Source organism: Belonocnema kinseyi, chromosome 1, assembly GCF_010883055.1.
Source record: "Belonocnema kinseyi isolate 2016_QV_RU_SX_M_011 chromosome 1, B_treatae_v1, whole genome shotgun sequence".
NCBI lineage: Eukaryota > Metazoa > Arthropoda > Insecta > Hymenoptera > Cynipidae > Belonocnema > Belonocnema kinseyi.
The window spans coordinates 26,962,741-26,977,087 of NC_046657.1; the positions used below are offsets into that span (position 1 = coordinate 26,962,741).

The 14,347-nt window shown below is 23.2% G+C and overlaps 1 protein-coding gene across 1 annotated transcript in view; it reads left to right on the top strand.

Moving 5' to 3' along the window:
* The first annotated feature begins 3,946 nt into the window (after nucleotides 1–3,946).
* LOC117174184 (transmembrane protein 68-like) overlaps nucleotides 3,947–14,347 on the top strand; it is a 44,897-nt gene continuing 34,496 nt past the window's right edge. The window contains exons 1-2 of the mRNA XM_033363034.1: nucleotides 3,947–4,426; nucleotides 13,022–13,160. Of these exons, the coding sequence (XP_033218925.1) occupies nucleotides 4,381–4,426; nucleotides 13,022–13,160 (185 nt within the window). The 5' untranslated portion in view covers nucleotides 3,947–4,380. The remainder of the gene's footprint in view (nucleotides 4,427–13,021; nucleotides 13,161–14,347) is intronic.

A 14,347-nucleotide genomic window follows, 5' to 3' on the forward strand; every position in this document is an offset into this window, starting at 1 on the left:
GACAAGATATGCAAATAATACAATAAATAATTTAAAAGGATCTTTTCGTTTAACGAGACCGCCAAGACAGATCCGACTTTTACCGGCAGTGCATTTTCGTAGTACGATCTAGTACGGTTGAGCTATCAACGCCATCAGCGGTCAGTCGGCTTCCTGCACACTTCACGTCGTTGATACGCTATTTTATTCTTAATGTTTAACAGTTACCGTTTTCTTCTCGAAAGAAATTGAGATCGCCCACCCTCCTCCGTTACCGGAAACCCCATTACTGTGTGTACACCATTTTCAAAGTGCATGTTTAAAACCTTAAAACCGAATTATCGTAAGAAGTTTTAAGTGCTTTACATATTTCGCATTTTTTGTGGACTCCGCTTTAACAACCTTAGAATAATTACTTTTCAACTCAGAAAAAGCCGAGCTTGCAACAAAATATTTAAATTTTTTAACCAAAGAGATGAATTTTCAATTAAAGCGATAAATCTTTAACAAACAAAAAAAGAATTTTTTCACGCAAGAGTTTAACGAGTTTAAATTTCAGACAAATAGTTGAATTTCAAACCAAAAGATTAATTTTCAACTAAAATAATGAATATTTAACAGAAATATTTGAATTTTCGACGAAAAAATAGGAGCTTACAATAAATTAATTAATTTTCATTTAAGCAAATACAAGTTTCAAGAAAATTGTTAACTTTTTAATTAAGATAGTTAAATTTTCAGGTTAAAACATATATTCTTAACAAAAAAAGAACGAATTTTAAACAAAAAAGTTCAATTTTCAACCACAGAGATGAATTCTAAACCGCAAAAATTAATTTTTAACAAAAGAGTTTAACTTTTAACCAAATAATTTAGTTTTAGGCCAAAAATAATAATTTTCAACAAAATAATTAAAATTTAACAGGAATGGTTGACTTTTCAACCAAAAGAGACGAATTTTATATCACAAAAATTAATTTTCAGTTTAAAATACAACAGTTTTCAACTTGGTTCGTTAAATTTGAAAGGCGCAGTCCCATGGAGGTAGATCAGTAAAATAGCTGAAAATAGTTGAACAGTGTTTTTACCAATGAGGTGCCTGCACAAGATCCTCATTGGTTAACACCGTTCGACTGTTCAAATAACCTACCTTCATGGGACTGCGCCCTAAGTAAAAAAATGTATTTTCAACCACAAAAAGAACGAATTAAATTAAATTTTCATTTAATTAATTTTCAGAAGACTATATATTATTAAAATAGTTGAATTTTCAACCAAAGAGATGAAACTTCAAAGCGCTACCTATTTGCTGGTAAATTTAACTATTAGGTATTTTTACTTTAACCATCAGAGGGTACCTTTTCACGGAGGCCTGATTTGAATTAATCGTGGAATTAATATTTTTCATAGGATTCATTGCTAGCTACTTTGTTGGTTTATGGCAAATATGATTGGTTATTAACCTAGATACGAACTCGAAATGTCAAATTAATTCAAAGATTAATTCAAAACAGGTCTCTGTGAAAAGGTACCCTTAGGGCGCTTTCATGCCTCTGAAAGCAGGAAATGCAGCATAAGCACCCATAAGAGTGAGAGAGATAGAGGATGGCCCAACTCTTTCACTCTTACGGGTTTTTTGCATGCAGGCTGCCTGCTTGCAGAGGCATGAAAGCACCCTAAGGGTACCTTTTCATGGAGACCTGTTTTGAATTAATCTTGAATTAATTAATCTTGAATTAATTAATCTTGAATTAATTAATCTTGAATTAATCAGCATTCAACGAAGTGAAGCTAGCTGATGGTTAAAGTAAAACTTCAACCACCAGCTAACTTCACTTAGTGCTCCCAATCTTTGGAATGTTTTGAACTGCGCTTGCGTCGCGCCGGCAACCCGATTAGTTACTATTAGCGCGCTGATTTTGAATTAAATAAATATTCAGATCTAATATTAATAATAAATAATGAATGAGAAATGCCCAAATAGAATTTTCCTAATCCTGAAATAAGATTTTGATGTGACAGATACAAAAAATTCGACTTTGATGAAAAAGAAGGTTATGAATTCTGAGTGCAGAGAAAGAAATTTTTTTGTTCCAGTGATTATTCTCCTCTCTGTCGAGTTTCAAAATTAAATTTTTGTTTATTCTCGACAACGTAACTTAAAATAAATTCACTAAAATGACATAAAATGAATAAGGAATAATTAATTACTGTACTGATAAATGTTATATCATATTTTTTTTTAATAACATAAAGAAGACCTGAATTACAAAAAAGCGATTTTGAATTTGAAATAATTTAAGCTTATGAATCACACTAGTAAGTATCTTATTTATTTTTGATAAATATATACATTTATGGAGTAAATCTCAGTTTCAAACAGACCCCTAGAATAATATAACCAAATTTCATAACTGCTCTTGATTGAGAAAGTTGAACACTTTCCAGATTTTATTAAATAGAACAGAGAAAAGGCCACATTCCTGAAATTTGTTTATTAAAAGTAATAATTTTATTTACAAATAAATAATGGGGTTTAGGGAAAAATATGACTTTATTTATAACATGCGATACTTGAAAGGTGTCGTTGTCTCCAGCTGCCAATAAAAAAAAAAGAATTTTTAATAAAAAAAATGAATTTTAAATTAAAAAAGTTAAATTATTTTTTCATCTGTTTGTCAAAAATTTCATTTTAGGATTGAGAAATTACTTTGGATGCATTTTACAATAATTATTTATCATAAATATTACATTTTGATATTTATATAATTTAAAATACGCGCGCTAATAGTAAGTAATCGGGTTGTTGGCACAACGCAAGCGCAGTTCAAAAATTCCCAAGAATTTCCCAAGAGCCCAGTGTCTCCAATCTTGAGAACTTTTTAAACTGCGCTTGCGTCACGTCAACCAGGCACCGACAAACCGATTGGTCACTGTTTGTGCGCTGAGTTTGAATTATATAAATATTCACACTTAATATTTATGATTAGTAATGATTGCAAAGCGCATCAAAAGTCATTTCTTAATCCTAAATTAGAATGTTGGAATAAACGATCAAAAAATAATGCGATTTTCATGCAAAAAACATGATTAATTTCGAAGTTAGGAAAAAAAATGTTTTCCTTAATTTACCATTGGAAATGTTTAAAAATGTTAATGAAAAAGTACTAAGAAGTTTTAGTTTTAAGCAAAAAATATTATTTTCAATTGTATAAATATGATTTGATTATTTGTATACAATATTACATATTTTGAAATATTTATGCAATAATTAATTAGTTACAGTAAACATGACAGAAAATTTGTTTAGATTTCTAGAATCTATACAACAAACTAAAAATTTTATTTATATATTTAGCGAATATTGTGTCACTTTCTTGTAATCCAGGTTTTCTTCAAGTTATTAACAAATGTATGATATAACATTTATCAGTGCAGTATATAATTGTTCTTAATTCATTTCTGGTAATTTTAGTAATTTTATTTTAAGTGACATTGTCGGAAATAAACAAAATGTTAATTTTAAGACCCGACAGAGACGAGATTAATCATTGGGAATGATTTATTTCTCTGAACTCCAAATTCATAACCCTTTTCATCATAATTGAATTATTTATTATAAATATTAAATCTGAATATTTATATAATTCAAACTCAGCGCGCAAACAGTGACCAATCGGTTTGTTGGTGCCTGGTCGGCGCGACGCAAGCGCAGTTTAAAAAGTTCCCAAGTTTGGGGACACAGTTTTTGCCCTATTTTGTTAATATCTTCTTATCAATTAACGACAGACGTCACATGAAATACCGAGCGGGAGGGAAAATTTAAAAATGTATTTTTTAGGTTTATGTAATCTTGATATAAATGTTTAAAAAATGTATCAAAAATTCAAAAAAATGGTTAGTGCAATAAATAAAATATAGAGTAATAATGTGTAATACACTTTATAGATTAAAAGTGCAAACATAAGATGAGTCTTGAACCTAACCTAAAAACAAAACCATAATGGCGTCAACTGTAAATTTCGTGACACATGACCGTGATACGATATCAAGGATAAATAAATATGTTAATATTTTTAATGTTAGACGATGAAGACGGTAATTCACATTCCGCTGTCGATGAATAATTAAAATATTCATAATGGCTTCAGAATAAAGATCGTCTCGAAAACGTGTGGATTTCTGAAAAAGAGTTGTCGAAATATTTGGATAGAAAAACGGTTATGCTGAAATTGTTTAAATTTTATGACGGTGTTTTTAACGTTTAACGGGTTTTGCGGGAAAACTCGTTTCTTGTCTTTTTTTTTTATAATATGGTTGACTCACTTATGATTTTCTGTTATGCCATAATAAGTTAAAATTGGGTAATCGTGCGACTTGGAAAAAAAAACAAATGTAAATATGTTTTCCATCCCGGATTTGTGGAATGGTGTAGAAAATGTTGTAGGTAAGTGATTTTCGGTATTTTAACTAATACATTTAAATTCTGTTAATTATTTTTTTTGGTATTTTGTTCATTTTTATTCTATGAAATATTTTGTTTTGATGTTTTTGTTGTTTTTTACATTTTTATCTGATCTGTTTATTAACTGAGATTTGGTTCAGAATTTATTTCTTTTGTTCAAAATTAAACAATTTTGATGTGAAAATTCCTTTTTCTTTTGGTTGTAAATTTATATTTCTAACTGAAAATTTCACTATTATTATTTTAGTTGAAAAATCGTTTTTTTCAGTAAAAAATGGCACTTTTTGTGGTAGAAAATTAACTGTTTAGGTTTAAAATGTAACTGGTTAAAAATTAATTTCTTTTCTTCAAAACTAAAAAAAAATTTGGTTGTGAAAATTCATTTCTTTTTCTTGTAAATTTATTTTTCTAGCTGAAAATTAATTATTTTTTTAAATTCAAAATTCATGTATTTTGTGAAAAAATTTTCTCTTTTTGGTAGTTTAATCTTTTGAATTGGTTGAAAATTCAACTTTTTCGTTGAAAATTCATTTGCTTTGGTAAAAATTAATCAATTTTGTTTTAAAAATTCGTTTTTTAAAATTTATTTTTCTAACTGCAAATGGAACTATTATATTTTTGGTTAAAAATTTATTTTTATTTTGTTGAAAATGTGTCTCTTTTTGGTAGAAAATTAATCTTTTGAATGGAGAAATCTACTATTTAGTTAAAAATAATTTTTTTTTGCTATAAATTAAACAATTTTGTTCGTGAAAATGCCATTTTTAAAGTTTTTTTCTATCCGTAAATTGAGATATTATATTCTTTGTTCAAAATTTGACTTTTATTGATAAAAAATTAATTTTTTAGTTTGAAAATTCTACTATTTTTTCGAAATTATTATTTCTTATGTTCAAAATTAAACAATTTTGATGTGAAAATTCCCTTTTCTTTTGGTTGAAAATAGATTTTTTTTAACTGTAAATTTAACTATTATTATTTTGGTTGAAAAATCTTTTTTTTTCAATAAAAAATTAGAATTTTTTGTTAAAAGCTCATTTGTTTTGTTCAAAATTAAATAATTTTAATTTGAAAATCCCTTTTACTTTTGATTGAAAATTTATTTTTCTAACTGAAATTTAACTTATATTTTTTGTTGAAAATTTATCTTTTTTAATTGAAAATTCATGTACTTTGTTGAAAATTTGTATTTTTGGTAAAAATAAATCTTTGGATAGAAAATTCAACTATTTTGTTAAAAAATCTTTTGTTTTGTTCAAAATTAATCAATTTTTTGTGAAAATGCCTTTTTTTCGTTGGAAACTAATTTCTCTGTTTGCAAATTAAAATATAATATTCTTTGTTAAAAATTTGACTTTTTTTGTAGAAAATGCATTTTTTTTATTCAAAAATTCAATTTTTTGGTTAAAAATTAATTTTTGTTGTTAAAAGTTAATCAATTTAGTTTTTCAAATTCGTTTTGTTTTTTGTTAAAAATTTATTTTTCTATCGATATTGAACTATTATATTCTTTGTTGAAAATTGGACTTTTTTGGTGGAAAATTAATTTTTTTAGTTGAAAATTTAACTATTTGGTTAAAAATTCATTAATTTTTATCAAAATTAATCAATTTTGTTTTTAAAATGAGTATTTTCTTTTAAAAATTTATTTTTCTATTTGTATATGGAAATATTTTATTGTTTGTTTACATTTTTTTATTTTGTTGAAAATTTGTCTTTTTTTGCTATAAACTTAAGCTTTTGGTTTAAAAATTCAAACTATTTTGTTAAAAACTCATTTGTTTTGTTCAAAATTAAATAATTTTGATTTAAAAGTTCCTTTTTCTTTTGAATGGAAATTCATTTTTCTAACTGGAAATTTAAATATTATATTTTTGGTTGAAAATGTATCTTTTTTAATTAAAAATTCATGTATTTTGTTAAAAAATGTTTTTTTTTTTTAGTAAAAAAATTAATGTTTTAGATAGAAAATTCAACTATTTTGTTAAAACTTCATTTGTTTTTCATTGTTTTTCATTTGTTGTTGCAAATTGAAATATTATATTCTTTATTGAAAATTTGCCTTTTTTTTTGGTAAAACATTAATTTTGCAGGTTGAAAATTCAACTATTTGGTTAAAAATTAATTTCTTTTTTAAAACTTAAACAATATTTATGTGGAAATTCTTTTTTGTTTTTTTTTTTTTTAAATGGATTTTTTTAACTGTGAATTTAACTGTTATTATTTTGGTTAAAAAATCTTTTTTTTCAGTAAAAAATTAGACTTTTTTGGTATAAAATTAATTGTTTGATTTAAAAATTCATTTGTTTGGTTCAAAATTAAAACATTTTGTTGTGAAAATTCGTTTGTTTTGTTGAAAAATTTATTTTTTCAAATGTAAATTAAACTATTATACTTTTTGATTGAAAATTTATCTTTTTTAATTGAAAATTCATGTATTTTGTTAAAAATTGGTCTCTTTTTGGTAACAAATTTATCATTTGGTTTAAAAATTCAATTTTTTGGTTAAAAGTTCATTTGTTTTGTTCAAAATTAAACAATTTTATTGTGAAAATGCCTTTTTTCTTTGAAAACTTATTTTTCTAGCTGAAAATTTAAATATTATATTCTTTATTTGAAAATTCATTTTTTCAGTGGAAAATTTGACTTTTTTGCTAGAAAATTAATTTTTTAAATTTAAAATTCAACTATCTGGTTAAAAATACATTTATTTTGTTCAAAATTAAACAATTTTGGTGTAAAAATTCCTTTTTCTTTTGGTTGAAAATGTATTTTTTAACTATAAATTTAAATATTATTATTTTGGTTGAAAATAATTTTTTTTAGTAAAAAATTACACTTTTTTGGTAGAAAGTTAATTGTTTGGTTAAAAAATTCATTGGTTTTGTTTAAAATTAAAACATTTTGTTGTGAAAATTCGTTTGTTTTGTTGAAAAATTTATTTTTTTAAATGTATATTAAACTATAATACTTTTTAGTTGAAAATTTATCTTTTTTAATTGAAAATTCATGTATTTTTTTAAAAATTGATCTCTTTTTAATAAAAAATTAATCTTTTGGTTCAAAAATTGAATTTTTTCGTTAAAAACTCCTTTCTTTTGTTCAATATTAAACAATTTTGTTGTGAAAATGCCTTTTTTTCGTTGAATGCTTATTTTTCTAGCTGAAAATTTAAATATTATATTTTTTAATTGAAAATTCATTTTTTCAGTTGAAAATTTGACTTTTTTGCTAGAAAATTAATTTTTTAGGTTGAAAATTCAACTATTTGGTTAAAAATTCATTTCTTTTGTTCAAAACTAAACAATTTTGATGTGAAAATTAGTTTTGTTTTGTTTGAAAATTTATTTTTCTAACTGCAAATTTAACTATTACATTTTTTGTTGAAAATGGATTTATTCTCATTGAAAATTCATGTATTTTGTTTAAAATTTTGTCCTTTTTTGGTAGAAAATTAATATTTTTGATTGAAAACTCAACTCTTTGGTTAAAAATTCATTTCCTTTGTTAAAAATTAAATAATTTTGTTACATTTTTTTTTAGAATTTATTTGTTTTTTTTATTTAAAAATTTGTTTTTCTAACTGCAAATTGAAAATGTATCCTTTCAATTGAAAGGATTATTAAGACTATTTTTTCAACAAAATTGGTCTTTTTATGGTAGAAAATTCATGTTTTGGGTTGAAAATTCAACTATTTATTACTATTTATTACTATTCATTTTTTGATCAAAAATTCATTTCTTTCGTAAAAAATTTGTTATTTTAATTTTATTTGTTTGAATGTTCATTTTTTTTATTCAAAATCTAACTATTATAATTATAGATAAAAATTGATCTGTCTTAGGTAAAAATTGGCCTTTTTGGGCCTAAAAATCACTTATTTTGGTAGTAATTTAATTGTTTTTCGGTTTAAAATTAAAATAATTAAAATATTGTTCAATTGAAATATAAACTATTCGTTTTTTCTTAAAAAATTTTTTTTGAAAGTTCAACTACTTGGTTAAAAGTTCAGCTACTTTGTTCAAAATTAATTTTTATTTTTGATGATTAATCATTTTAAAACTTTCTTTTTATAAACAATTTAACGATTTTTTAAAAAGTTTTTTCTTTTTTATTGAAAATTAAATTTTTTAACTGAAAATTTAAAAATTCCATGTTTCGTTGCAAATTCCTTTTTTTTTCAGGTGTAAAAATTAAAATATTTGGTTGAAAATTTATATATTTTGATCAAACTTAATCTTTGTTTGGTAGAAAATGAATTTAATTATTTAATTTTTTATCAAAACTGTATCTTTTATGATAGAAATTTAGTTTTCTTCATTAAAAAAACAATTGTATTGGTGAAAAATGGTCTTTGTTAGTTTATAAATTCATGTATCTTGTTGAAAATTAGTCTTTCGGCTTGAAAATTCAACTATTCTTTCAATAATTTATAGATTTTCTTGAAAATTACACAATTTTGTTGAAACTTTGTTTTTCTTTTGGTTGAAAATTTCGTTTTTAACTGAAAATTTAAGTATTCTATTTTGTGTTGAAAATTTGTCTTTTTCTCAAAGAAATTTTTTTTGGGTAGAAAATTCAACTATTTGGTTAGAAAAATCATTTTTGATTAAAGATTCATCTTATATTGAAAATTAATTTTTTTACCTAAAATTTAAACTTTTACATTATTTTTCGAAAATTTATCGTTTTTTTTATAGAAATTTAATTTTCTTGGGAAAAAATACATATTTTTTATTGAAAATTTAACTATTTAATTGAAAATTAATTTTTTGCTGAAAAATTTGTAACTACTCAATTTTTTTTGACGTAGAATATTGATTCACTGCAATTATTTTTGTAGAAAATTCATATTTTTGGGTTGAATTATTCAAAATTTAACTATTTTGTTGAAAATTATTATTTTTGGGGTGAAAATTCTTTTAAAAATTAAAATAATTGATTTGGAGATTTTTATTTTTATTTGAAAATTAATTTCTTTTGTTAAACATTTTCTATTTTTTATTTTATTTGTTTAAACGATAATTTTTTTTACTGAAAATTTAACTATTCTATTTTAAGTTGAAAATGTAACTGTTTTAGGTGAAAATTCAACTGTTTTTTCGATGGAAAAATAATCTGATAATTTCATCACTTGATATTCCATCTGCTTATTTAAAAATTCATTTCTTTTTGCTCAAAAGTAAACAATTTAGTTGAAAATTCGTTTTTTTTTTGTCTAAATTGATTTTTTTTTGCTTCAAAATGTAATTATTTTCTCGAAAATTTGTTTCTTGTATTTTATTTTTTATTTTTGATAAAAATTTAACCATTTGGTTAAAAATTCCTTTTTTGGATGAAGATCCATCATTGTATAAAAAAATGCATTTCTATATTTTTTTGTTAGAATTTTTTTTCTAGTTCAATTTTCGTTATATTATTTTACAGATTATTTCTTTAACCTAAAATTTAACGTATTTAAATAAAAATTATTTTCTTTCTGTAAGTTAAAAATTAATTTAATTCATATTTTTGGTTTGAAGATTCACCTTTTTTTTTATAAAAATTCATATTTTCGGTTTGAAAACTCAATTTTCTGAACCTATTTGAAAACTCATTTATAAATGGTTTTTGATAAGTTTTTGTTATTATTTATATTTTAATTTTACTTGTTTAGAATTTTAAAGGTGATTCATGTAATTGTGTGATAATCAATTTGAATAATTTAGAAACTTAAATTATTTCGAATGTTTAAAGTTTCTAAAATTATTGTTTCTATGTATAATAACAATAATTGAAACAAAATTTTATCCAAAAGAATATTTTTAATGAATCATTGTTATTTTAAATTAAAACAATTTTAGAAACTTTAAAAATTAAAACAAATAAAATAATTTCAATGGTTTGAATTCGGGAATTTTCTAGATCGAATATTTTATAATTTGTCAATTTTCTATCGGGAATTTTCAAATTCGATAATATTATAAATTATCGAGAATTTTATTATTTGGGAATTTTTCAATTTGGCATAATTATAAACGGTACGACGTCTTAAAAAGTCCCAAAAAATAAAATTTTTGACAGTGCAAAATTCCCGAATAATAATATTTTCAAATTGGAAAATTCCCTAATAATAAAGTTCACAAAAGTTTGTAATATTACCGAATGTTAAAATTTCTAAATAATAAAATTCCCGACAGAAAATTTCCAAATTATAAAATATCCGCTCTAGAAAGTTCCTGAATTTAAACAATTACAAAAAATGTATAAATGTTTATTGATAATAAAATAATGAAATATTTTTATCAAAACAATTACATTGTTTTTAATATTTGAAGTTTGTAAAATGATTGCTTTTATTTAAAATAAGAGAAAAAATGATCATCTAGAAATTTTTTTCGTCATTGTTATTTTGAATTCAGACAATAAATTCAGAAACATCAAAACTATCAAAATAATGTTTATTTAATAAAAATATTTGATTATTGTATGTCGGGAGTGTTATTATTTGAGAATTTTCAAATTCTGCAATATCATAAACTGTCTAGAATTTTCTAATTTAGTAATATTATAAAATGTTAGGACGACTGAAAAATTCTGAATAATAAAATTCCCGAACAGTTTATATAATTTCCGAATTTTATTATTCGTGGGTTTTTAATTAAAAATTTTTATTATTCTGGAATTTTATTTGTCCGGTAATTTGATTATTCTAGAATTTGTTTACTCGGGAATTTTCCAATTCGGAAATTTTATTATTCGGGAATTTTATAATTCTAGAATTTTATTATTCGAGAAATTTCTAATTGTAGAATTTTATAAATCTAGAATTTTATTATTCGGGAACTTTTCAATTCTGGAATTTTATTATTCGGAAATTTTTTATTTTAGAATTTTATTATTGGGGAATTTTCTAATTCGGGAATTTTATTATTCGTGGTTTTTTAAATCTAGAATTCTATTTGGAATTTTATGATTCGGCAATTGGATTATTCTGGAATGTTATAATTCTAGAATTTTATCATTCGGGAATTTTATAATTCTAGAATTTTATTATTCAGAAATTTTACAATTTGGGAATTTTATTATTCGGGAGTTTTTTAATTCTAGATTTTTATTCGGAAAGTTTGTAATTCTAGAATTTTATTATTGGAGAGTTTTTTAATTCTAGAATTTTCCAATTCTGGAATTTTATTATTCGGAAATTTTATAATTCTAGAATTTCATTATTCGGGAATTTTAGAATTCCATTATTCGGAATTTTTGTAATTCTAGAATTCTATTATTTGGGAATTTTCTAATTTCGGAATTTCATTATTTTGGCAATTTTCCAATTCTAGAATTTTCCTATTCGAAAATTTTATATTCGGGAATTTTGTAATTCTAGAATTTGATTATTCGAGAATTTTATAAATCTAAAATTTTATTATTTGTGATTTTTTCAATTTTGGAATTTTATTATTCGGGAATTTTATAATTCTAGAATTTAATCGTTTTGGAATTTTCGAATTCGGGAATTTTATAATTTAAGAATTTCATTCTCAATTTTTCTAATTCGGAAACTTTATTATTCAGGAGTTTTTAAATACTTAAATATTAAAATCTCGGGAATTTTCCAATTCTAGAATTATATTATTCGGAAATTTTATAATTTTATTATTCGGAAGTTTTTTTAATTCTAGAATTTCAAAATGTGTGAAATTTTCCAATTCTACATTTTATTATTCGGAAATTTTATAAATCTAGAATTTTATTGTTCGGAAATTTTATTATTCGGAAATTTTATAATTCTAGAATTTTATTATTCGGGAATTTTGTTATTCTAGAATTATATTATTTGAGAATTTTATTGTTTAGGAATTTTCTAATTCTAGAATTTTCCAATTCAGGAGTTTTTCAATTCTAGAATATTAAAATGTCGGGAATTTTACAATTCTGTAATTATATTATACTGAAATTTTATTATTCGGGAATTTTATAAATCTAGAATTTTATTATTCGGGAATTGTAAAATTACAGGAATGTATCAATTTCTGATTTTTTTCGGGAATCTTATAATTCTAGAATTTTATTGTTCAGGAATTTTATTATTCGGGAATTTTATAATTCTAGAATCGTATCGTTCTGGAATTGTCGAATTCGGGAATTTGATCATTTAAGAATTTCATTTTTCTAGACTTTTCTAATTTTGGAATTTAATTATTCAGGAGTTTTTCAATTCTAGAATATTAAAATGTGGGGAATTTTACAATTTTGAAATTATATTATTCCGTAATTTTATAAATCTAGAATTTTATTGTTCGATAATTTTTAAATTACAGAAATGTATCAATTCTAGATTTTTTTCGGAAATTTTATAATTATAGAATTTTAATGTCCGGAAATTTTATAATTCTAGAATTTTATTATTCGAGAATTTTCTAATTCGGGAGTTTTTCAATTTTATAATTTGAAAATTTCGGGAATTTTTCCATTCTGGAATTTTATTATTTAGGAATCTTATAATTCTAGAGTCGTCCCGGAAAATTGTTATTTATTTATGAAAAAAATTTAGAATTTAGTATTTGAATTTACATGTTTCTTTCATTATTTTTCAGTCGATTACATAGATGTGCATTTCACGTTATGGCTTTCGTGGCTTTTAATGCCACTTATCATTACGTTTTTACTTCCGCTGGTGATTGTGGTACTTCTCTACGTTACCATGTCGATACTCTATGTTTACAAAATACACAGGTGTGTATAATTTTTAGACATTAATTAATTTATTCTGCATCAGGTAATTACCATCGGCCGGTAATGAAGATTTATCATCGGCTGGTAATGCAGATTTACCATCGGCCGATAATGCCATTTTAGCTCTACTACTATTACTTTCATATTTTAGACTTCACGCTCTTTCCCATTTTCCCAATTTTGAATAATATCTGTTTCTTCTTATGTTTTCAAAAAATTTCCAATTTTTCTCGATTGTTCTTTTAAATTTTTATTTTCGTTGAAAATTCTACTATTTGGTTGTGAATTTAATTACTTTGTTGAAAATGCGACTTTTTTCAGTTTTTTTGTGGTGTTTAATAAATGTGTTTTTTGTTTTGTTTAAATAAATTATATTTAGAGGTTCCGCAAACCCCACAAGGGAAAAATTGAGTTCTTTGGGATTTTTGTATGCTAATTATAATTTTTTTGCGATTTTTTAAAATGTAAATTGTTTCTAATATATATGATGCTACTTCCATCTGATAATTATATGTTTAAGTAAATTATTTAAACAATTTATTACTTTTTAAAGCAATTTTTCCTTAGAATAATGCAAGAAATTTATATTTTTTCTACAAAATTTATATTTGGTCTACTTTTGATTAGAGGGATGTGATGATTAATTCAAATTAACAAACATAATTCTTTGAACAATCAAATTTTTTGTAAATAAAATATATTATCTTCGAATAATTATAGAAAGTTGCGTTTTTTCTTAAATAATAATAATTATTATAATTCAAATTACATTGAAATTAGTGAAATTATTTAGCCGCAAAACAGAAAGTGCTTGATTACCACTGTGAGTTCGTATGTAAGCCGAAAATGCACGATTCGACCTCGGAGTAGTTCTGCTGTACGATGATTGCCGATCTGAAGGCTTCGGAAGACTTCGGTGGTCTTCTATTTATATCTTGCTCCCCATTTGAAAGAAATTGAAGAAATTGGCGATTTGGATCTTTTGCGTGATTCTTAATTTCATGCATACGTCGATTTTCAGGTTATGTTTTCCAGGTGTACATAATATGGATATATATATATATATATATGCTCAAATATTTAATATCCTTAAAAATCTTTTGAAATCTTTTAAATTTTTCAAAGCTCTTGAAAATTCCTTGAAATTTAAAAAATACCCTGAAATATTTAAAATCCTTAAAAAGCTT